This window comes from Ambystoma mexicanum, chromosome 12 (assembly GCF_040938575.1).
Source record: "Ambystoma mexicanum isolate Mex_15411 chromosome 12, UKY_AmexF1_1, whole genome shotgun sequence".
Classification (NCBI taxonomy): domain Eukaryota; kingdom Metazoa; phylum Chordata; class Amphibia; order Caudata; family Ambystomatidae; genus Ambystoma; species Ambystoma mexicanum.
The window spans coordinates 1,148,698,954-1,148,725,086 of NC_090936.1; the positions used below are offsets into that span (position 1 = coordinate 1,148,698,954).

At 45.9% G+C, this 26,133-nt stretch overlaps 1 protein-coding gene across 1 annotated transcript in view; it reads right to left on the bottom strand.

Moving 5' to 3' along the window:
• The window catches only part of LOC138514737 (uncharacterized), a 147,033-nt gene that overhangs the window by 14,648 nt on the left and 106,252 nt on the right, over nt 1-26,133 (bottom strand). The window contains exons 3-4 of the mRNA XM_069630126.1: nt 11,088-11,315; nt 915-1,053 (exon numbers count right to left, since the gene is read on the bottom strand). Of these exons, the coding sequence (XP_069486227.1) occupies nt 915-1,053; nt 11,088-11,315 (367 nt within the window). The remainder of the gene's footprint in view (nt 1-914; nt 1,054-11,087; nt 11,316-26,133) is intronic.

Consider the following 26,133-nt stretch of genomic DNA (forward strand, 5'->3'; position numbering starts at 1 on the left):
GTGTGTGTGTTGTATACACATGCATATATTTACCCCTTGTTTAACCTAGCGACAGGCCAAGGACTCTAGGTGCTGCGAGGCGTGCGGGCTCCGCAGGCCGCAGAAATCTCAGGGCTTTTAATGTTCAGTTGTATGCAGGTCTGGTGTAGAGATGTGTTTTGCCCGTGGGATTTGTGCCCGTTTCTGTCTGACTCTAGATATAGGACTGGACACAGTTTAAGTACCATCGTTCCACGCACTCGCATGCAAGATCGATAATCTAATCGATTAACGAAGAAGCGATTTTTAGTGTGAAACGTGTTGACTGTTGTGATTGCTGAAGTATTCCAAACCAGTTGCCCTCTGTCCCAACAGAGTCTAACACATTACACGGCAGAGGGGCCCTCGGAGGGAGGTTCCTGCCTATTACAGTCTTCATTCCGTATTACCAGGGGAGTTGCTAGGTCTGGAAAAGACCCGGGACTAAGCTAATGTCAGAACTGTTGGGACTGGGGGCTAGCTAGTCTTTTGGCTGTAGCTCCTGAGATTCTATCCGGGGCTACAACCAAAAGATCAGGGGCTATAGCCCCCTTAGCCCCCCCCTAGCAACGCCCCTGCGTATTACCTCGGTGGTGCTTCATTTCTAAAATTATAAGTGCCAGTGCCCAAATATTTTCTAGCAGTCCTCTGACATTGCGGGTGTGACCCACTGCTGCCATCACCCATAGCTGCGCAGTGTCAACATATTTGGGGTGCACTACAGCTGGAGCCTGCTCATTGTGGTTGATGGATGCACTGACTATCACTAATTCATAATTAAAGTGAGTCTGAGACAATAAGTGCCGGGGCTCAGAAACAAGTGCCAGGGTTGAGCCCTGGCAAACACTCCCAATCCTCCCACATTAAGCACTGGTGGTGTAGTAGCACGTTCTTACCTGGTATCTGACGGAGGATGTGACTGAAAACTGCGACGGCACAGGGGAGGCTCGGCCTTCTGAGAATGTCATTTTTTCACACGCCTGTGTGTTTTCCAAGCTATCATCGAAATTCATCACAATGTTTCTGCAGGGGTAGCTAACACAAATATCGAATGTTATGGTCTCTGCGTACACAGGCGGATCAGAGAGCAGAGGGACAGCTCATTGGGAAAGAGGAACATTGAAGATAGTTGCTCAGCTGTGTTGATGTGAAGGGATGTCATTTCACCAAAATGCCAGGGGTAGTGGAAGTGACATCACACGACCCTTGCCCCTCTGATGACATCACAGAAAGTGATATAATTTGTCCCCACCCCAAAATGACATCACTGGAAGTCGATGGAGCACAACCTTTCACCCCTTGACAAAACAGGAAGTGGCATCACATATCATTGTTCCTAAGTACACTACGAAAAATATGGTTATGGGATCACTTTAATGTGATATACATTTCATACAAGAATGAATCACTATATGTATCATTGTTATCAGTTAATACCACCTTACCAAATTACTGTGAATGCAAGCAGACGTCCAAGGCTAAATGATAATGATGTGTTAATATACAGCGCTTACGCTTAAGCACTTTATATAGAACAATTATACATACAATATCACCCATAATGTGTTGGTACTCATTTTTCAACCTTAGAAAAATTAAAGGCTGAGTTAGCCTTGCAGGCATTTGAACCTGCAAATCACACACATCGCAGCAGTGAGCGCTCCACCCATTGAGCTATGTTACCGGATATAGCTATCTTACCGGCTATATTAAATTGAGCTATTACCTTTCTCAATGTTCTCAAAGTCAGAAAGCAAATTACACCCTGTAGTGGATACCATTAAACTAGTAACTGAGATTTAACAGTGGGACAGTTCATCTGCAGGTCTAGTGCAAAGTTCGTAAAATACATACCATTGGGGGGGTTCATAACTATGTATTAAAAAATTTCGAGTAGCACACTTACACTCACACAGCATCCTGTGTTATGGGCACTCGTTACCTCATACATGCAAACAAACACCCTGAACAGCATGCCAGGGAGAAATATTTGTACACTGTACACAAGCTTTTATGCACAAGGAATTTGTCAAGTGACCGAGGACGCTGAGATCGAATGTCTTGTGATGATCGTAACAGAGACGACGGCAGAAAAAAACATGCTATAACTGCAACTTGTGAAAAGCATAATGCATAGTGCGAAATGGATGCTTATTCTACTCTAAACGCTTTTTGTCTGCATTGTGAATTTGAGGTGCTTAAGAACAGACTAAATCAGTGACTCACTCCCTGAAGTGTGCCTGAAATAAACCTTTAATGAGCCTAGCAATTATTGTATAGAATTCCAGAAAGACAAACTATTTGTTATTCCTATTCTTTCTTATTTAGGGTCACTCCTAAATAACTCCTCACTCCTCAAAGTGTTACACTTTTTTAAGAGGCCTGAACAAGAAAGCTAGCCACCCCAGAAGCAAAGATCCACATGGCACTGGCCACAATCCAGGTGCTTCAATTTAAAAATAAATATATTTCTTTTTTTAGGGGTAGCAAATGAGACCATTTTAGCAAGGGCGACTCATGGCGAGCCCCAAATGACGTCCCTGGATGTGTACAGATCAGAAGTGGCCAAGTACTGTGTGTGGGTGTGTTTCTAGGTGGGCCTTGCCAAGAGCACTTGTGGTATCTATGCTTAGAAGGGGGCCTTGTGTGCCCGTAGTCCCAGGTTGCATTGGTCCCGACCATGATATATAATTTGGCTGGAGAGGTGTAGCGCTCTGTTTTATGTCTAATGGAAGGGATGTCAATTGCCATTGTAGAGAGGCAGATGTATACGTCACCTATAGAGCCCGCCCCTCATCTCGTCATACTGGAAGAACAGCAGGAGAGCACTGTGTGCGACAGCTGGTAACATCCCAATATCACATCGAAGGTATGAGAGACGTTATGCACTCAGACAACCATATTGAATGTACCCCACGTACACATTAATCCACAGACACCACTAGACATAGAAGAGCTATAGGTGAAGTTGGATCGTAGAGAAGTGACATCACAGAGAAAGAAGATACATAAATGCACTGAAGCTGATGAATGGATGTCCAAAGAATGAAGGATATAACTGAAGCAATGAAGTAAACATATATGAATTATGAAGAAAACCATATCCATGAAAAAGATAAGTGATGAGAGATGCAGTAGAAGAACATACGCAGAAACGCAAGGTAGATAAGACAAGGTAGAAGCTTGCTGAAGTAGGAAATATAACGCGAGTAAAGCAGCCATGTTAAGAAAATGGACGTTGGTATTGTGTAATAGAAAGCAAGACATTTCGAGGAGAGAGACCAAAGCTGCAGAGCTGAAAGACGCTGGAATACAGATTCTTGTGAGAATAAAGGGTATTTGCTTGGCTTAGAATCAAGGATGCCACAGCAAGAAGCAAATGCAACGATCGGAAGGAGTCGAAGAGGATAAGCCATGTGCGTAAGACATATTTCTCTCAATTCAGTAAAGGGATGAATAATTATGAGTGCCAAGTGTTAGACAATCAAAGATGCAGAAAGTGCATGCAAGACGGGCCAACCAAGTCTCCAGAGGCCAAGAGGAGTAATAACACCCAATATAATTGAATTAAATAGCACTAAATAAAAGTTCAGAATGGACAAAATCATGGTCTCCTAACATGTGGTTGTCACGTTTTATTAAATGGCACACAAAAGTCAGGCATCTCCTTCCTCTACTAGGAATGTGGCACACAATAAAAAACGCTTTTTATTCTACAATTCGGATCCTTTCTTGAGAAGGCCTCCAACCCGTCTCGCACCCAACCTCCACAAACACCCCTTGTCACAATGGAGTAGAAACCAGGCCAGTTTGTATCAATAAGATATTTATTCATTTATTGTTTAATGTCAAATTAGAATAAACAGCTTACATCAGACACCAATGGTGTGGCAACACAAAGACAAAATATCCTTTTTGGGCGAGCAGCACACTGAGATAACTCAAAATACAGAGTGACAAGAATTTCCTTTTTTCTTCTCTCATCCACTGCAATCAGAGAACAGTTCGAAACACACCAAGAAAATTAAACAAACAAACAGGAAAGTGCATGCACATAGAATTACGCTTGAGTCCCAGGAAACCTTCACCCCCCCATTCCCCAAACCTCCACTAGGCTTGTCTCTTTTGGAGGGAAGGCAGTGGCAAGGCGTGGGAACACAAGGGAAAATCAGATTTTGAGTAACACTCACAGAAACAATATGACAGCAAGATTGGCAATGGAAGAATTTGTTTTTAAAACACAACAGTAAAATCGGTTTGTAACTATTTAGCACCACATCTATGGGAAAGAATAGGAAGAAAGATAATTAATTTTGCTTATACTTAGAGACACAGGCAGAGTTTTAGAGAATACTAGTGAGCACCCAAGGGAAAATCAGTTTTGGGATGTTCAACACATGAACAATGTGAAAAGAAAATACAAATGGAATTATTTCTTACCTCACAATGGGAAAAGAGGAACAGAATGGGAAAATCAATTTTGGGGATGTTGAGCACAATTTCACTGGGAAAGAAAATGCAAATGGGAATTTGTTTTTACCTTACAATGGGAAAATAGGAACAGAATGGGAGGATCAGTTTTGGGGATGTTGAGCACAATTTCAATGGGAAGGAAAATGCAAATGGGAATTTGTTTTTACCTTACACTGGGGAAATAGGAACAATTTAATTTTGCACTTTACCAAGGAAAAATGAGAACAATTTTGTTTTGCACCTTACAATGGGAAACACATGGAAACAATTTTGTTTTGCACCTTACAATGGGAAAATGGGAACTATTTTGTGTTGCACCTTACAATTGGACACACATGGAAACAATTTAGTTTTGAAATTAATTCTTTGGGCAAATCTTTAGGACTATACCAGTTCACAATACACTGTGAAAAGATGGTTGGTTTCAAATTCCGACAATACAAATCTCAATTGATTTACTTAGAGAAATATACTAAGGATCTACACAGACAAGCAAGGGGTTTTCCATGGGGAATTGCTAACATACACAGGCAAACAGGGGAGGGGATTTTCAATGGGCAAATCTCTAAGGCAATGCTGGAAGAATAAAGGGCTTATGCAATCTATAGCTTGGGGTATTTCTACTTACAGGAGAGGTCTGTGCTGGACATCAGAGGGCTTCAGGACACTGCTGCGACAGCTTAAGGGGGCCTGTCAAGGTCTCTGCTGAGTCCTCAAAGTGGTCCCAAGACAGCTTCTAATCTCCTGGCTCCTCTGCAAGCTGGGCCTCTCTCTGCTACTGCTGGGATGTTCCTCCATATTTCTGCATTAGATCACCTCTTGATCTTGATCTGAGGTGGGGTGACTTATTTATAGGGCAAATGACATCAAAAATGTGTCATAGTTCCCGGAGATGGGATTGGTTAATGTTCAATATCCCACACCCACCTGTGTGCTGATAGGTCCAGAAAATGTGGGAGTACTTTGGGACCCCAGGGGAGGAGACCACTCCATCTTCTTACTTCAACAGGGGGGCTTGGTCTGTTTCGGGGACATAGAAATCTCCCTGCATGACAAGTGCCCTTAATATCCATGTTTTGACATATATGAATGCATTTATTAACACTATGGTTTTCAGTGAATCACATACACCTCATCAGGTGTCTGTGCGTCATTCCTGTGCTAAAATACAATTTTTCTTCATTTACTACAGAATTATATCAGTGAAAAATGTGTCCCTTGGTGGGTGGCATATGAATCATACTGTGCCCACTTTAATCAACATTTTATAGTTCTCAAATTCACGAGGGGCACAGTACATTTTCATCAATAACTTTTGGTATGTTGGTCTCACCAAAATAGTTTTATGTGGTGAGAAGCAGTTAACTTTCCCCTTTTCAGAAATCTTACAATGGTTACTGTGCAGCCAACATTCTAAATTTTACACAATGAAAACTATTTCTCCCCTTTTACACAATGGACAGTCAAACCACTACTTGACCCTGGCCCCCACCTTCCTGGAGCACATGACATCAGCAGAGAGATCTGTGTTTAGGTTAGCCTGCTCATTCCAAGGGCTAATAACCAGCTAATGCATGTGTTATTGCGACTTGTGTGACTTGGGGTCATAAAGCTGGAGAGCAGACCTGTCTTTATCTTGTCAAGCCTGTAGATTTGATCTCAGAGCCTCCTATTCTTTGTACATTTAAAGGAACCCCCTCCTGTTTGAAGTTACAGGCCTCTCTAGGTTTCCAGGACAACCAAGGAAGGAATGCAGTTTCACATTTGAAGAAATCACAAGCAGAGAGAAAAACAAAGCAATGGCAAGCAACACAGGGCCTTTCAAAACTCAGCTGTACATTGCCTTTTAACTTCCCATTTCACTTTAAAATGAACTCTTGGAAGGCACACAAGTTTAACATGTAAAAGTGTCACTGCAAAGTTGTTCCCTGCATACAGTGATTAAATGAGGGCATCATAATTACACTTTTAGGCACTTTGGTGCACATCTGGCTTTACAGAGTGTCACTTTAGAGGCAAAATCGAAATGTCATTCTGTTGCTTTCACCCATGAACGGACTCCATTTCAAACCCAGTTTAGCATCCCATTATAGATTCTGTGCACTGTGGTTCCATCTGTGATGGGCTCATTATGAAACCAAGTTCATATTTTGAAAGTCTTGCGAACACTTTTTGCTGAGCATATTTTCAGTTAAAGGGAACAACAAAATTACTCATTTTATTCAATGTTCATGAAAGCAAGTGATCTGCTTCACTCCAACTGCTGCACAGAATGCTGTCATCCCATTTAGGGTTCTGTGGATTAGTCAAAATATCCTTGCCATGTGTCTCGCTTGCTTTGTCAACGGCATATTTGCCATTTTAGCACCTTTCCTTTTCTTTCTCTTTGAAAGTGCTGGGCTTATATTGGACCTTATGTCTCGCACCCCAGGGCTATTTCACCCCACATTGTGCAGGACTGGAAGACAAGGTCTATTCATAATGCTCCAGCCGAAGATAACAATTTACTCCCTTAAAAGTTCTGAAGAAGAGAATAGCCAGGAAGATCAACTTTGTCCTCCTAAAACTGCTCAGATGACTACTCCCCTAGCTTTCCTTCCCCCACTGAACCCTCACAATCATATCCCTGATACTCACAAGAATTGACTACGCCAAACAGCCTCTACCTAGGAATGCCAGAAAGATTTACCAAGAAGCTCCAAAGGGTGAAAAATACAGCAGCCAGGCTCCTATTAAGGCTACACAGAATAGACCACATCACTCCAGCACTGAAAGGCATACACTGGCTACCAGTAAAAACGTGTATAAAATTCAAAGCACTCTGCATCGCCCACAAAGCCTGGCACAGACAAGGAGTGGAATTCCTCCAAGACAAGATTAGCCGTTATTGGCCAGGAAGGGAACTAAGATCCATCAACAACCTACAAATAGAGGCAAAGCACTACGAAAAAAGGAAATTCGGAGGAACAGCATTCTCACATCTAATTGCTAACATCTGCAACAAAATGCCCAAAGAAATAGGAACCACAGAAGACCACATCACCTTAGGGAAACTGCTCAAAACCTGGCTATTCAGCAGACAATGACAACTTCGAAGGGACACCGGCAACAACAACTCCACAGACAAACAACTAGAGAGGAGATGAGATGGGCCAAAGAACCAGAAACGAGAACCTGGCTAGACACAGTCAAGCAGCAACCAAAGAGCCGACTCAGAGGCTCCAACAAACTGACCAAATTACTAATCCTTTTCCCCTTTGTAGAGGTGGAGCCAAGTACCCCCACTCAAAGCTACACCCCCATGCTGCCTATATGCTGGGAACCACATTATGCAACACATGCAGTACCTGTAAGAATTCCTATACCGCAAAGAATCATGGAGGTAAGGTACCCATTAAGGAAACCACATATGCACTCATGACACTATGATGGCCATTTGAATGAAATCCCGGAGGAAGTATGAAAATGAGCGAGAAAGGAGATTGGTGATGTCATGTAAAGTAGAACTGATGCATCCAGAACAGAGACAAGAGGATGAACATTGTAAACATTCTATGAGATCTAAAGCCAAAGTGATAAAGATGAACAACATTTCGGGCTCGAGATGAAGATGCTCATGCTACAGAAACGATGAAGAAAATGCAAAGTCATTTTACAATTGTACAGATGCAGTAAACGCAAGTAGGGAAAAGTATTCTTAAGGCTGGCTACGTAGTGAATAGACTGCAGCGATGCGCCAACGTATATGCATAGGAATGTATAGATTATGGATGTTCCACAACGCACTTTAGCAGGGTCTGGACCCTAGAATAGAAAGGCTTTCTCAGTGTGGCGCAGTTGAAAAATGACTTAATGACGGAGGTGAATTCAAGAAAGGCTTGGCTGGCCCAGCACCAGGAAGTCAAGGCCACCGTGAGCCTGGATGTTCATGCAGTAGTTACAAAACGTGTGAAAGGAACAAACTTCTGTCTGAGGTGAGGAGCAAGAACATTGAAGACGTCAGAGGCACATCATTTAATAGTATTTTAAATACAGAAAAGCTCTGAAACATGGTCTCCAGTCACATGGTCGGATGAAAATAGATACTGAGTTGAGCTGTATCGAAACCAAGAGACAGAGTATGCCTATACGCCCTTTTATTCTCAGGCGCAGTGAACATTTCCAAGGCCAATGTTCAGAGGCTAATTGACTGGCAGACGGCAAGAGTGATGATAGATGGCAGGCTAATTAGGTGGGAAGCTATGGTCATGACCAGTCCACCAGCACCTGGGTGCCAGCCTGCATGCTGCAAGCGTGTGTGGAATATTACAGGGGGGTACAAGGGTGCCAACCAATTATAGAGGGCCACGTTATAGAGAGCCCTATAGTTTATGTAACAATAGGACGTTGTGTATTTGATGACGTTCATAATGACTTGCAGTAGAGGAGGGCTTAGTTGCCCCACCTGATGTTAGAGACCCAATCACTTTCCCTGAAAAGTATGGCACATATACCTATCACTTTCCCAAGTAGGTTTTTGTAGTTTGTCACGTAGATTGGTGTCAATGATGACAAGGCTTTGCTATATAAAGGATATATATATAAAGGTTTTGCTCTATAAACTTGAAACTCGTTGAGTGAGAAAATCGAGCAGATGTTCGTTATACTCCCTGTTTTAGATAATAAAAAATAAAACAGACATACTTTGCCAACTTCCTGAGTCAGTCTGATTGTTGATGCTTGAGTATATTCTGCATCCCCATCCAGCTCAAAGTATTACTACCCCATCTTAAAGGACCTAGTGTTCCGTACATAGGTTCACCTTCCTGCTCCTCCAACATAACTGACGTCACTACACCAAATCTTGGACTAGCCACACTCCACATAAACAAACAGAGAACCAATACTATATGCACACCCAGCATCTCTAGATGCTGAAGCACACCTAGAGTGAACCACCCACACAGTCCATAAAACCATCAACAATGCAACTACACACCAAGATGCCAAATAATCTTACAGCTGCTGCCACCCGGGAACCTGGATCCCTATGGGCACCTAACCAGTGCGCACGACCAAACACACCATAACCCACATAACACACTAACACCAACACAAAACTCTACCACACTCCTGAGGCCCTGAATCTTACCCATACTGTTACAATGCACGAGGCCTCTTGCACAAACGACCACATGCAATGAAACACTCACAGATGCCAGTTCCTCCTAGTTCTGAATCTTTCCTCTCACCCTACCCCACTAAATCCCCAACCACCCTCTGTTGCGTAGCCATGCGAGCGTCTGGAGACGGCCCGTGGGTGATAGTGGTGTGCGGTACAAATCAACACAACATAACTAACAAGAAGCCTTGTCTTAGGGCCCAACTGATGAGAGAGGGTAGGCTAATTAGCTAAGCAAGGCAGTTGATTGGCGTTGTTCCCCTGCACATGGGTTCCATTGCTTACGTGCTGCTAACGAGCCGAATGTCCAAGGTTGGAAGAGATTGTCAACCAATCATGAGAGTCTAAATAATACTATACATTGTTGCAGAATCCTATCCGCTGCTGGCATTTTGCCATTATCTGTATTCTACATAGGTAGAGGTAGAGGGTGTTTATGGCATGCCTACCAGATGAGGGCAGCCAATGATGTTACTAACACTTATATCGAATATATATATATATCTATATATATATAAATGTTCCCCTAACCAATCCCTCCACCCGATCGGTTTTATTGTTTGCCACGTAGGGTCAATTCATATCTGACGTACTTCGAGGTATAAAAGCTTTTGTGTAATGGAAATGCGAGGAGAGTGTGTGAGATACAATTTGTTGTTCGCCAGGTTTCCCTCCTTTATTGAGCTGAAAATAAAGTAGTATTTTGCCATATTCTTTGAGTCTGTCTGGTTATTTGGGCCTGAGATCAGTTATTTGGTAATCCCATTCGGCACATGGAACACTACAGGTGCTATTGCACATAATTTTTGGGTGACTTAGTTGGCATGCATATTGTGTGTTGGAGCGTAGAATGTGTGCGTTAGTGTGGGAAGTGGTCCTTGGTGACCTTGATAGGCCTTTGGGGCATCCCTCCGTTGTGGCCATGCTGGCATCCTGGTAGTGGTGAGCCCTGGGCAAAATATTTATAAGAAGTCCTAAATCCCTCTGGAATGGGCTGGTGTTCCTTGCAGCAAACAGCGTGCAGCGCCTGGTCCTACATCACATTGCAAAATGGCAGGAGAAGGAATACGGAAGCAAGCAGCTGTGGTTTCCAAGGTAACAGTGGAATCACTCAAGTGGAAAAATCCCTGCAAGGAGACCAAAGAGCAGAAAGGCACCAGAGAGCAAAATCACCATGGGGCAAATTGCAGTGGGACACCTAGAAGCAAATCACAGTGGGAGAATCCCAGAGGGCAGTATCGTAGCACGGCTCCTAGAAGCAGAGCTGCGGTGGAACACATGGGAGCAAAATAAGTGGGACACATGGGAGCAGAATCGCAATGGGACAACGAGGAGGAGTAAAGAATATGGCAGAAATGTTAGTACTGGCATACATACATTTTGTGCTGCATTCTCTTATGTTACACCTATCTGAGACGAGGTTCCGCGCACCCACCTTCGTGATTGCGGAGCATGTCTTGGTGCACCGCGCTGGGGCCGTGGTAGCTGGGCACAGTTCGTGCTGAGGGTGCTGTTCCGCTTCATGAAATAGTCAATAATGGTTGCCAGCGAGGCGTTGCCTACTTTTACAGGGTCTCTGCTGATGCCGCCGCTGGCGTTGATTACAGGAAGCTGGGAGTCTCTGGTTGGCATGATAATTCTTCCAGCAATGCCTTCCAATGTCCTGAAATGGAAATTGTGACTGGAATTAGAGGATTTTGTCCATACAGTGCAAACAGTATTGGATGACCCGCACTGCTCTTAGACTGACGCAAATTTGTTATGTGACTTGGTACTTGTGAAGCGGCAAACTGCCACATGTGTGGCCTCATGGCACAGAGCGACCAACCAGTAGTATACACTGGTGCACCTAATTGGGCTTCCACTGGACCATATACTGAAATACATACATAAGGATCTACTTTTAGGATCCACTCTGGATCATAGTGTGTTCCTACTTCTCTGATCCAGCTGCTCATGGTAGTAGCAAAAAAGTAGGCATATTGGGTTGGAGAAGTTCTTAATTGGAATCAGGGAATGTGCAAATCACTTTGCGTGTGGACTCTGCTGTTAACACATAGGGCCCGATTCATGGAATATTTGCCCAGTTGAAAGTGAATTTGCACTGCTAAAAAGTGACTTTGCACTGCCGACACAAAACCTGATTCATGGAACCATGCAAAGTGTATTTTTGCAGGGCAAATCCGGGCAAAGTCATTTTGTACTGCAAAAATGACTATGCGTTGCCTTTACCCGGATTTTACACTTCAAAAATACACTTTGCATGGTTCCATGAATCAGGGTTTGGGTCAGCATTGCAAAGTCACTTTTCAGCAGTGGAAATTCACTTTGAACCAGGCAAATATTCCATGAATGAATCGGGCCCCAAATGTGCATTTTGGGGTGCGTCAGCGGGGCGTGTATTCCTGAATGCATCCCTGGCTTTCAGACGGATACATGCAGGGTTGCCCTCTCCCAGCAGCAGTCTTCCCCTGGCCTGGAGTGCAAAGGGTGAGTACAAGGCAGGTAGGGGTCTTTTTCGAGTGCGAGTTCTCACAGCACCTATATGGATGGAGGTCTGAGTTCTCGCTGAAGTGAGCAGGCTCCCAGCACTCCTGCAACATGGTCACCGGGCTCCAATGCATGTCTAATGCATCCGGCATGCAGATCTGCATGGAGAACTGGGCTGATCAATAGTTGCAGCAGGGTGCACCTGTTTGCAGGCTCCTAAAGTTTCAGCTTTTTCTTTGGCGCAAAATCTACCTGTTCTATAGCCCCAACTGTGCTCCCAAACATTCTGCCTTACCTGAGCTTCAGACTATGGGCCTCATCACGAGTTGGGCGGTAACGCCGGCGGTATTACCGCTGGCACCATTAGCCCTACCACCAAATCCCCCAGCGCTATTAGCACCCGATCACGGGTTTGGCGGAACGGTTAGTGCCCATTCCCCATTGGGCCCAATCTGGAATTCCTCATTACCCATTGGGCACAATGGGGAAAATCTGCGCTATTACCGCCGGTGGATTTCCTGCCGGCGGGGATAGCGCCGAAAATTGGCAATTTTGCTGTGGATTTCCCCCCAGCTCAGAGGTAATAGCGCTACCACCGCATTTAAGGGTTACCGCCAGACTCGTGATGAGGCCCTATGTCTCATAAAGGACAAGTTGCTGCGCCCTGTCTACTGTTGGAGGTAACTCCGCTCCCAGGTGCCTCACAACAGCTCCTCACAAGAGCACTAGTACCTAGACGTTGCTATGGCCGCACCGGATGGACGCTCCAAGTTGCCCTCCAGGCCCTTTGCTAACATCCCTCAAACAAAAAACACATATAACAACTAAGCCACTCGCACACAGAACCTGAATAACCCTCACAACAGGTATCAAATATCAGAATGCTACATTCAACTTACATATCACAGTCCTGGCCAATGCAACATAGCACCAATAGCACGCAAGACTCCCCCCTGGAGACACAAATGTTACTATTCTCTCATCTCATGACTGAATTCCCTTCTCTATTAATGTGTGGGTTATGAACACCCAAGAGAACAATGACTCTGCTGAACTCAAGCTAACCAATGGTTACCTATTTTCACCCTTACCAGTTACGGTTATACTCTTCACCCACCCCGACCGGACTATTATTATATTTTTCTAAAGAAAGCACTTCTGTTATTCCAATATCTTGTGTCTTGTCCATACCTGCCACACTCTGTGATAACTCCCAAATTAATAATGTAACACTATCAAATCACACCATCCCAGTAACTCCAGAGGTTGCCAATCCCAATGTAGTCCCAGTTAGACAATCCCAGTATACTACCAGTCTGACAATCTCAAAATGTTCACTTTTTGCACTATATTAATACATACCTAGATTTACAATATGAGTATATTTGCAGTTTACCAAATCCAGGCAGTTTGATAAGCCTATAGTTTGCCCTTTGCACAGTAACCCAGCATTCCCAATTCCAGTATACAACCAGTACTCACAATACCAGCATATTCCCATTTTGTTTTGTTTTGTACTTGTATGTATTGCTCAGTTACACAAACACAAATAGCTCATGACATTTATACTTGTACAAGGATCGCAGTCTTTCGTTCTGCAGTGTTAATATTGAAGGTCCATACAGTGCATCGGGCCATTCCGCCTTGAGGGAACCAAGGTATCTACATCAGTCTTCAGCGATCTGTTCCGATATAGGAACATCGTTCAACTGATACATTTTGTATTTGGACAGATATTTCAGATCAGGGTTGGAATCCCGAGACAGAAATGTTCGAGGGAGAACAGACCGAAGATTATTTTTCCGAAAATAACCTTCGGTAACGTAATGTATATAAGCTTCTATAGCGCCGGCAGCCCGCGAGCATCAGGGCGCATTGACAAAACAGACACAAAGCTATCTAGGGGACCTAGAGAATCTAGCCAGAGAACTGAGTGGCTGAGGATTTGGAATTACTTGAAAAGGTGGGTCTTCAGAGCTTTATGGGATTTCAGATGATTCTCTTCCATTCTCAAAGTCGTAGGAAGGGAATTCCACAGCTGAGCTGCCAGCACTACAAAAGATGTGCCCATAGCTGACTCAAGTTTATGTTTAGGCACTACCAACAGATTCTTTCCTTCCGAGCGCAACTGTCTCTGAGGGGTATAAGGTACCAGGCTCTTCTTCAGATAGCTGGGAGCTTCTCCGAAGAGACATTTGTGCACGAGAGTCGAAGATTAAACCTTTATCCTCTCCTCCACTCTGAGCCAGTGAAGTGATCTTCTGGCCATGGTGGTATGGTCTCTTCACGTGAGATGTTTTACAAGCCTCACAGCATCATTCTGAATTACTGGCAACTGGCTAAGTCTTTAGCAAGAGCCCCTATAAGAAGGGCATTGCCATGGTCAAGCCTAGATAACAGAATTGCCTTGGCGATGGTGGACATATTGTTTTCATTTAGAAAGGGGCTAATGGCCTTCATGAGCCGCAGGTAATAAGCTGTATTCTTCCGCAGGTAATTAACCTGTGCTTCTGAGTTAACAGAAGTATTCATCATCATGCCCAAGGTTTTAACCTGATTGGATACTGATATTACGGCCTCCTTAATCTGGAATGGCTTGTACTCCACCCCCAGTTTGGCTAGTAGGCGGCTGGACCCAAACAGCATGAGTTCCGTTTTGGTGTCGTTGAGGCACATCCAATTTGACTGCATCCAGTCATTGATTTTGCTATATATTTGCCCAATCATGTTGCTGTCTATGCTATGGGAACCCTCTAGTTCTATTATGAGCTGCATATCATCTGCGTAATTAGTGGGGAAAAAAACTGTTTCCACTAAGATATTACACAGATTACGCATATATATATTAAAAAGCATGGGCGAGAGACTGGCACCCTGTGGGACTCTGAATAAAATTGCGATGATGTCAGAAAAATTATTTCCCCAATGTACTCTGGCTAGGTGATCTTTAAGAAAAGAGACCAACCATTTTAACGCCATTTCAGAGCATCCCACATTGTCTCTCAGTGCTTTTTGATTGATTGATATTTTATTTCTATCGCGCTCGTACACAAGTATTTCAGAGCGTGACAAGGCAAGTAAGGGGAACAGGGGAGAACAAAAGAGCGATCTTACTAGGCCCAGTGACATTGAGAACGCGCAAGTGCATGGGAGAGGGGGGAGGGGAAAAGTGCATGGAAGGGGGGAGAGGTGGAAAGTGCGAAGCAGAGGAGAAACAGATAAATAACAATAAATAAATAATAAAGGCAACAAACAGTGGTAATGCAGCCAGCAAGTGCTAGGTTTAAGGCAGCAGACAGAGTAGGTCCAATAAGTGCAGGAAGAAAAAGGGGGGGCTGTATGGGTACAGATACAGACCCCAATGCAAGGGGTGGCCCGGAGGCAGTGCAGGAGGGTGACAGGATGAGCAGGTACCTGGGCCCAAAAGACAGAGAGTGGCCAGGTGCACAGTGCCAAGAGAGAACAGATCAGCAGGGGAGAGGGGGAGCGAAGGCAGAAGAAAAGAGGAAGGTCTTGAGGTGCTTCTGGAACCGGAGTTGGTTCTCCTCAAGTTTTAGAGTGGCAGGGAGGCTGTTCCAGAGGGAGGCCCCAGCAGAAGACAGAGATCTACCCCCAGCTTGTTTCTTAGAATAACGACTGACCCTGAGTGAGTTGGAGGTAGAGGAGCGAAGAGCTTGAGAGTGGAGGTATTTGTGGAGGGATAGCTGAAGGTATTTTGGACCCAGGCCCCAGAACGCCTTGTGGACAATGCAGAGGGTTTTGAATTTAATCCTTGCATCCACTGGGAGCCAGTGAAGAGATTTCAGAGCTGGAGAGATACGATCCCAGGGCTTGAGACCAAGGACAAGTCTTGCAGTCCTGTTCTGGATTAGTTGCAGAGGGCGGAGAGTAGAGGCAGGTAGATTTAGAAAGAGGCTGTTACAATAGTCCAAGCTAGAGAGAACCAGAGCTTGAGATACCATGAGCTTCTGGGGGAAGGAGAGGAAAGGCAGAGTACCTCTGAGGAGGTGCCGTCGAACATTTGACTTTTTAGAGACCCCAGAGATGTGGGCAGAGAAGGAAAGGGTGGAGTCAAAGAAGACCACGAGGGTTCTTAGCCTCGCAGGTGGCGGTAGGAGGAGGGCCAAGGGAGGCCGGCCAGAGAGTGAGGGGAAAGGATGGTGAAGGTGTGCCAATGAGGAGGATCTCTGTCTTGCTGGCATTCAGATAAAGATCATTGGCGGCACACCAATCTTGAATGGCAGTTAGGCAATCAGAGATGGGAGAGGGAGAGGAGGTGGCAGAGGGCATCCTGAAAATGAGTTGAGTGTCGTCAGAGTAGCACTGGAAATTTGAGCATAAAATGGCAATGCAGTGGGCAAGGGTTGCCAGGTATTATTTGAAAAGCTGGGGCGAGAGGTTAGACCCCTGGGGAACACCACAGGTAGAGAGGAAGATAGATGAAGGGAAGGACCCAAGTTGGACTTGGGAGGGTCGATCTGAGAGGAAAGAGGTCAGCCAGGCCAGAGCCTGATCAGTGAAGTGATACCCAGGTTTTCACGGAGACGGTTGAGCAGGATGGTATGGTTGACCGTGTCGAAGGCAGAAGAGAGATTGAGGAGGATGAGGAAAGAGGGAATGTTAGAGTCAAGGTTGGTGAGCAGATCTTCACAGATGTTTAGGAGAGCAGTTTCCGTGCTTCTGGTAGCTCTGAAGCCAGACTGGTGGTCATGGAGACAGCCAACATAATTGGAATGAAGGCTGAGAGATGGCCAACTTTTCCAGGAGTTTGCCAAGAAAGGGAGTAATGGAAATTGGGCGCTAGTAAGCTGGACAAGAAGGATCAGCTGTGGGTTTCTTGAGAAGAGGATGCACAATGGAGTGCTTCAGAGGGGAGGGGAAGGATCCAGGGGCAAAGGAGTGGTTGCAAAAATCAGCAACGGCCGGAGCGTGAGTGTCAATGTGGTCCTTGAGGCTTTAGAGGAACAGGGATGAACTTGTTTTGAAGAGGCTTTCATAGATTGGACTTGTCTAACAACCTCATCAGGGATGAAAAGAGGAAAGGATGAGAAGGATGGTGGGAGGGTGGCTAAAGGAGGGTCAGCAAGCACAGATGGAGAGGGAAGAGGAGGAGTGTGGGTGGAGAGGGTGGACAGGATGTCCTGGGTTTTTTAAATGAAGTGAGAGGCTAGGGCATTGCAAAGAGCCTGGGAGGCAACAGGAGGGGGAGAGACTGCAGCAGGGTTGGCCAGCTCCTTGCAGATTTTAAAGAGTTTGGCCGAGTTGTTAGATGCCTCAGAGACACGAGTTTGAATGTGGACTCTCTTCTTGGTGAGGACAGAGCGTCGGTCTTGCCTTTGTAGCAGGCGACAGGCCAGTTTGTCAGAGGATGAACAAGCAGTCCTCCATTTCCTCTCAGCTGCACTACACTTACGTTTAAGTGTAGCTAGGTCAGAGTCATACCAGGAATTGCACTTGGCTTTGGACTTCAAACGGATCCTCATGACAGGGGCAAGAACATCAGGCGTATCAGAAATTGAAGAGTAGAGCAGAGACAGGGCTGTATCAGGATGAGAGACAGCCAAAGGTGGAGGGGAGGGGGAGAGAAAGTGGCGGCAAAAGCCTCAACTGACACACGCTTCATGGGCCGGATGTCTGAGAAGGTAGGTGGCAGTGTTGGGGTAGGCTTGGCTTGGGGGGAAGAGAGGGAGAGATGAGATGAGAGGAGGGAGTGATCGCTCGAGGAGAGAGGAGTGGTCAGATGGAAGGAGAGGGAGAGGTTAGAGGAGATCAAGACATTGAATGTGTGCCCTGCAGAGTGAGTCGGGCCAGAGGGGAGGATGGACAGGGAGAGGGAGTCGCAGAGGTCACGGAAGAGTACAGCGGAGGAGCAAGGAGAGCCTAAATGTATATTTAGTTCACCGAGGAGGAGAAGTTGAGTGGTAGAGGCCAGGAGGGAAGAGGAGAGGTCTGCCCACTCAGAGAGAAATGAGGTGATTTGACCAGGAGGCCGGTAGATGGTAACCACAGTAAGAGAATAGGTAGGCGAGAGAGAAAGCCTACGGACAAGGCATTCAAAAGAGAAGTAGGTCTGAGTGGGAAAGATAGAGGCAGGAATCCACTCAGGAAAGATCAGGGCTACCCCCCCACCAGACCGGGAGGATCTGGGTGCTGAGAGGATCTTGTAGCCATCAGGGAGGAGAGTGTCAAAGCTCGTAACAGAGCTGGCCATAAACCATGTCTCAGTAAGACCAAGGACATCAAGGTCTAGTTCTTCAAGGAGGTGGCAGAAGTCAGAGGAGTGTTTGACGGCAGAGCGAGAGTTGAGAGTGGCAATATGAAGAAGGTTACCAGCCTTAAAGACCTTCTGGGGAGGGGTACAGATCAGAGGTACGCCCTGCGGAGGAGAAAGAGCCCTAGGGGGGGCACAGGAGGAGGAGAGAGAGGGCAAGGTAGCCAAGGGGGAGAAGAGGGGACAGCAGGAGATGAGAGGAAATTGATGAGGCGAGGGAAGCACCTATCAAAGAGGAGGAGATTGGCCTGAGGGCCTTGGACCATGACAGTGCCATTTAGGTAGACATTAATGATGACTTTAGAGGAGTCGAAGGAAGCCATGAGAACTTTCCAGCGAGTGCCACCATTAATGGGAGAGGAGGAGATAGGGCAGAGCACAGAGACTATATGAGGAGTCCATAGATCTGGCGAAGGAACAACAAAGAGGATGTCGCTAAGGGTCTGTCTGGCGGAAGCATTGGAGTAGGTGTCGGCGATAGGAAGACCAGGATTAGAGGCCAAGTTATCCTTTTTGAACTTCTTCCTACCAGACTCAGTGAGAAGGGGAAGGATAGTCAATGGAGAAGCAGTTGGAGAAGATACGAGAAACAGAAAGCGCCATTGGGGTGGAAGTAAGGAGAGGATGGAGATACTGGGGGGGCTAAGGCAGGTAGGTGTGAGACAAAAGAGAGTGGTGAGGTCACTGGGCTGGCAAGTTACAGAGAAGAAACAGTATACAAGCAAAATACAGAGAATTTCGCACTGGGCAGCAAGATATGACTTTTAAGAGCAAAGCAAAAACAGCAAGATTTGACTTTTAAGAGCAAAGCAAAAACAACAAGATTTGACTTTTTCAATCTTGGAATCGGATGTTGGCAAAGGGTTTAGGAAGCACTGCGCAGCAAGATGACAACATGGGAGCAACAAGCAGAAAGAACAGTGATAGTCAAAGGCAGTAGAAGTGAGTCCATAAGGAGGGAACTAACCCATAGTTCTGGAGGTGGCAAAGTCAAGGCAGTCCAGATTTCTTAGAGGAGAGAGGTGGCCTCATCCTTGTGGTTAAGGTGCAGGGAGGACCCCAATTAGCATTCTGGAAGCAGACAGGGGCCTTGGAAGTGGGCCTTTGCTGAGCAGGCCGGCTTAAGCCTGCCGGTCCCTGCTTGGATGGAAGAAAACACTTTGCAACCAATGGGAGTGCAGCACAGGGAGAGGTGATTCAGCACAGCCTGTCTACACAACAAAGAAAACCACAGTGGCCATCCTGGAAGGGCCAAAAACAGTCAAATAAGCAGCAATAGGAGGAAAAAACAAGTGCTTTCAAAATAGCAACGCAGCTCCAGGTATTAAAAAGCTCAAAAAATGGCTGCATGATGAAAATGCCAAATAAAACAGTCCTTTCCAACAATATTATGCACATTTCCTCTATTTTTCTTTTTCTTCTTTTTTTCAAATTTTGATTTTTCAGGTTCAATAATTCCCCAGGAGGTGCAGTAATGCACAGAAAGTGCACCTACCTAATGGAATGATCATCAGCCAGGCACAAACTCCACATGTGCAGGAGAACAACAGATGGCCAGGAGGGTGGAAACAGGACCTCACTCCCAGTGAGAAGCAGATGAAAGAAACCAGTTCCTGCCAGTGGGCCTTGCTGAGAGGGCCGGCTGAAGCCTGCCGGTCCCTGATTGGATGGAAGAAAACATTCAGCAACAAATGGGAGTGCAGCACAGGGAGAGGTGATTCAACACAGCCTGTCTACAACAGTTGATGATCGACCAGGTCAAATGCCGCACTGAGATCCAGCAACATCAGTATCCCAATTGTACCCATATCCATCAGACTCAGCTTGTGGTTTTGAAGATCCAACATGGCTGCCTCTGTTGGTTTTCCATCTTGAACCGCAAGAATCTTCTGTGCGCTGGGAACATTGAAATATAAAAATAAGCATCTTTCATATCCAATGTTGCCATGTAATCCCCCTGCTTTAACAGAGGGATTACTTCTTGTAGCATAGTCATGCAGATCTTTCGTGGCTTGTGTATGGGAGGGAAGGTCTATGAGGCCCCGTCACCTCCATTCTAACCCACGTGCAGATTATGTGCGTCCAACGGCCACCCATGCGCCTGTGGCCACGGATGCGGGATGGCCGTGGGACGACCCATATGGATGCAAAACTCAGCCAGAAGGCGGATCCCAGACTCCATTTTGTACCACACTCGGACTCAATTTTGTACATGGTAAAACAGGCCTCATGAGCAAAAGCCGCCTACAGGGCTGCAGCTCTACCCTAGAGATCGCGCACAGTGGGCCAGTTACTTCCATCACCCTCCTCCCCTCTGTGTCCCTGCAGCGGGCCTGTTCTCACGGGAGACTAGGCACGAACAAGCTACGAGACAAACATTATCTTTCACCTTCCACAGTTCATCGCTGACCTGTGAATGACCGGGCAAAAGCTTGGGTTTCAGAAAAACAATCCAGCTCCACAAACATGACCCGTACCCTTGCAGACCCTACATTTACGACATATGCTGTGGATAATCCCTCAACCGGTCTTTTTTCCCCTGAACATTTCCGACTTGGCCCACACCCCCACCACACCCCCACCCACACGCCCAACCCCCTACTTACCTTGTGGCGGCACATTTTGCTGTGTGTCGCAGACTCGCTGTGTCCTTGCAACGCCTGTTCCCTTTCACTTCCGCAATCGGGAACTGGCACCGTGGGGTCCTTTCCATTTTTTGTTTTCTTTTTTCTTTTTTTTTACTTTTTAGGGATTGGCTGGGAGTACACCCCCACAACCCCCACTCACAATATAGTGAACAAGGGTGCAGGGGACACCCCCGCAACCTCTGCAGCCCTTAGCACCGAATGGGGGATTTGGTCAAACTTTTCAGAATTTTTCGAACGGATGAAATTCAGCCAAATTACCCATTCAGGCTTTTATTGAAAGGCTTTTTGGACATTTCCGATATTTCTAGGTCAGTTGTTGGACCATGCTGCATCTTTCAACCACTGTTCTTTGGTAGGGGCTCGCTGGTGCGTCCATCGTAATAAAATTCATCTTTTTGCTAACAGAAATCCTAGGTGTAAAAATGTCCATGTGGATATATGCGTTCCATCATACGGACTGAATAAGCACATGACTATTTTCCAAAGAATGTTACACACCTCTTCCCAAAATACCGTTAAATCGGGACATGACCATGTACATATGATGATCTACAGATCCACATCTGGTGCACATGGACTCACAATCTTGTCTGAATAGGTGCATCCTGGCTGGTGTGTAGTGTCATCTGTTTAGTATTCTCAGTTGTATAAGCCGGTATCCTTAATTTAATGATACCTTTCATGTCATGTAGCACGTGTTACACCATATATCCTCTGTTATGTCAACCCCCAAATCGCCATTCCATTTCACCCAAACTTTGGTTACACTGGTCGGGTCCCTATTCAATATCAGTTTGTATAGCACCGATACTGAGTGGCACCACCCCTCATTTCCTGTAATATTTGAGGGGCATGGATCATGAGGTGGTTCTTCTGGGAAGCTGGCCCATCTAGATTGGAAGGCTGTGCACAACCTATAATATTGTAATAATCTTAAGGAATTTTGCTGCACGTCTGGGATTGCGTCTAGAATGGTGATTAAGCATCCTTCACAATACATGTCGCCCATCGTTAAGTATTGTCACCTGCACTAAGTCCTAGCCAGGCCCACAGGCCCAAAACTTCCACCCCATTTCTCTTCTCCCTGTCCTAATGAAGGTTATGGAGGCCCTTGTCTCCCACTGCTATCTTCCTTTCTGGAATCCTCAGGGTGTTTTGACATCTTTCAATCAGGGTTTCGTCCAGGAAGGGGCACTGAGTTGGTTCTAAATTCTGTGTTAGACGACCTTGCTCACCTGGTTGACCAAGGCAGAGTGGGAGTGGTACTTTTGTTGGACTTATCCGCGGCCTTTGACGCGGTTCACCACACTACATTTATCTCCTGTTTGTCGGAGGCTGGGATATCCGACAAGGTCCTAAATTGGTTCTCAGCCTTTCTGGCCGACTGTTCTCAATCGGTCTCCCTTCCTCCTTTTTGCTCTGAACCGGTAAGACTTACTTGTGGGGTCCCTCAAGGTTCCGCACTTTCGCCCCTACTTTTCAATATATATATTAGATGCCTCCTTCTTCTCATCCGTTCAATCGGATTTAGATATTACTCCTACACCAATGACACCCAGTTGTTGGTTCGTCTCGACCTCACTCGCCCTGACACTGCATCTCGTCTGAGGAGTTGTCTGGAGGTTCTGGCAGCGTGAATGGCACTGAATTCACTCAAACTGAATGGGAACAAGGCAGAGGTCCTTGTAGTGGGCACTACCTGCCCCCTCTCTTTCTGGACTCCTGAGACTCCTGATTTCTGACCTACCTCTCTTAGCCTGTTTCCCCTTCCGTTTACTACTGTGAAAAATGTAGGGGTTAAGCTATCCTCTTCCTGATCTAAGGCAGATCAGGTTGCAGCTGTCTGCAAATCTGGCCATTTTTAAACTTTTTGTGTTGAGGAAGTTTCTTCCCTTCATTCCTACCCAATTTCATGTATCTGCGGTCGCTGCACTGGTTCTCAGCGCAGTCGACAACTGCAATTCTCTCTATTTTGGCCAACCTTTTTATCTCATAAATATACTTCAACTGCTCCAAAATGCTGTGGCTAGAGCCGTTTCTCATCCTCCCCCACAGGCTCACATGTCCCCTCTGCTCAGACAACTGCATTGACTTCCTGTGGAGAAGCGGATTCTGTTCAAGTCACTCTGCATTGTTCACTGTTCCTTCTATAAACAGGGAGCGGAATATCTCCAGGAAAAATTCTCCCAATACGTTCCCTCACGCGCTCTCAGGTCTCAGTCTGCTCTCCTGCTTTTGGTCCCACGGACCAGGCTGTCTTGGATGTGAGGACGTGCTTTCTCGGTGGCGGCTGCAAGGTCCTGGAATAAACTTCAGGTTACTTTTCGAGCTATTTCTGACCAACTCCCTTTTCGACGCTCCATAAAAACATTGCTCTTTTGGGTTATCTGTATCCATCGTGATCCTCCCCTGTTCTTAGCGCCAAGATGCCCTTGGGCGATCGTGCACTCTATAAATAAATGTAACATAACATAACACATCTAATGTGGGTGCAAGGGCTGGGCAGTTCCACAAGGGCATTGCCTTACAGTATTGATTCACCTTTGTGAATTGAAATTGTTTCTTCCATGCCAGAGTGGTGGCCCTGATAGGATCAAATGGACATGTGTCCATCTTTGTGGGGGCAAGCACTAAGGATCTGATGTCACACAGGCTCACAATGTTACTCTCCATTTGAGAATGTGGAACTTCGGTATCCGGCCTTGACAAGTAAAATGCATAATGAGCTTTTGCAGATATGCATTATAATCTAAGGCTTGGGGGCTGTAAATCCCCCTCTATCATATGGTTCAGTCAGCGTCGACCATTTCATAGGGGCCGCCTCAGATTGCCACATGAACTTCAACACTCGCGAATCAAGGTCCTTCGACAGAGTTTTGGGAGGACCACCATCTTTACCAATGACATCTTGCCCGCTATTGTGATCGGCAATCCCTGCCATCTATCTATTTTACCTGACAGTACATTCATAGAAACCTGATGGCAATGTTCAGATAGCCACTCGCATGCACAAGAAACTTTGATACCCAGGTATGTAATCCTCTGTCGGGACCAATTAAAGTCTTTCGTATCTTTAGTCTTCGCAGTATAAATCGTGAGGGGAAACAGTTCAGATTTGGATCTATTCACCCGCGGGCCCGAGAGATGTCCAAACGTAGCCACATCGGCCATAATTGCCTCCGAATTATTTTGTGGGTCACGGATGTTAACAGCACATCATCTGCAGACAAGGAGATCATATTTGTTAGTCCCCCTATTGTGAGCCCTTTACGTGAAGGGTGGAGGTGCACCATATCCGCTAATGGTTCTATAATAATAGCTGACAGAGAGATAGTGGACATCCCTGCAAGGTGCCCCGAACAATATTGATAGTCTGATAGCTCACCATTGGTGCAGATCCTTGCTGTAGGAGATGTGTATAGTAGACAAATATAGCAATAAACAGTGGACCAAACCCACAGTGTGTTAGCACACTACACATGTACTGCCAAGACACAGGCCTTTTGGGCATCAAGCATGGCCAAAACTGCCTGCATAGAGAGGTCTATGTGAGCCTTGACTGTAAACCCCCTGCGTAATGTCAAGCTGGTGGACCTGCCCGGTATAAATCCTGATTAGTCTGGATGTAATATATGTTCCATAAATGGCATGTGTCTGTTTGCCAAGATCTTCTCAAAGATCTTAACATCAGAATGTATTAACGATAGTGGCCTATAAGACCCACAGTCATCTGCAGGTTTCCCAGCCTTCAAAAGTACTGTGGCAATTGCTTTCCTCATCAATAACGTTAGCAACTGCCTAGCCATGGCCTCCTCCCACATCTCCAGTGGGGTCTTGCTAAGGAGATCGTTATAGTGTTTATAAAATTCTGCAGTAAGACCGTCAGACCCAGGGCCTTGCCAGGAGGGAGACCATCAATGGCTTTATGGATTTCTTCTAGTGTTATTGGTGCTTCCAGCTTTGTTTTAGTATCTACAAATAAGTGGGTCAGCGGTAGTCTATCCAGAACCTCATCAATATGCCAGGGGCCATTCTCCAGAGTTGCCCATACCAAATATCTAGAGTCAGCTTCAAATACCTAGGCATACAGGTGGGGCTAGACCACTTTGATTTTATCCCAGCGAATCTCCACCCTATCACGGACAGATTTAGCCAAGATGTGACTCATTGGAAGTCCCTTCCCCTGAATTTGCTTTGGAAGGACCCTCTGTTTAAAATGTTATCCTTGCCCAGATATGGTTATATACTCTAGAGTGCCCTACTCTCAATCCCGAAATCAGAATTTGACAGGATTGAAATGGTCCTCAGAGATTTATTGTGGGGGGTACAACCGCGCATTGCTTTGAAAACGCTGCAATGCTCGGTATGGGAGGGAGGCATCAGATTACCGAAAATATGGTGATATTACTGGGCGGGACAACTTGCAACAGTGAACGACTGGATACATGGGCACCCCCACCTGCCTCACATCAAAGCCGAAAAGGCTTGGATGCAGGCCCTATTGCCAACCCAGATCCTGTATAGTGGCAAGAAGACACCCAAGCTACCAGATGTGACTGAACAAATTATCTGGGTATGGACTGATACACATGTAGGGTGGGGCAGCAGACCAGCCTTGGGGCAACCCCTGTGGAAAAATGTGCACTTGCCTGAAGCTAGTTTGATTGGTCTTCTTAGGACTTGAGAACGGTGTCATATTTTAACCTTGTCAGATGTGATTAGCGAGGACAAGTTCACCTCCATCGTGGCCTAGCAGGACAATTTTGGGCTTCCTGATACGGAGCGGTACCGGCACGTGCAGCTGGCTCATGCTGTAAGTTCGCAATTCTGGAGCCTGCCGGAAATCCCACAGAGTTCGCCCCTCGAGACGAATATCCTCCCAGAATGCATTGTGGCCAAGTTTGCCTCCTCTTTACATCAGATTATCATTGCCTTTGGGACCAGAGAGTTCACCACCCCTAAGGTAAGGTGGGAATGTGATATTGGTACACTTGAAGCTGAGGAATGGGTTGAGGCCTTAATGTTCCCGAGCGAGATTGGGATTTCAGCCATGTTACAACTTATTCAATTTA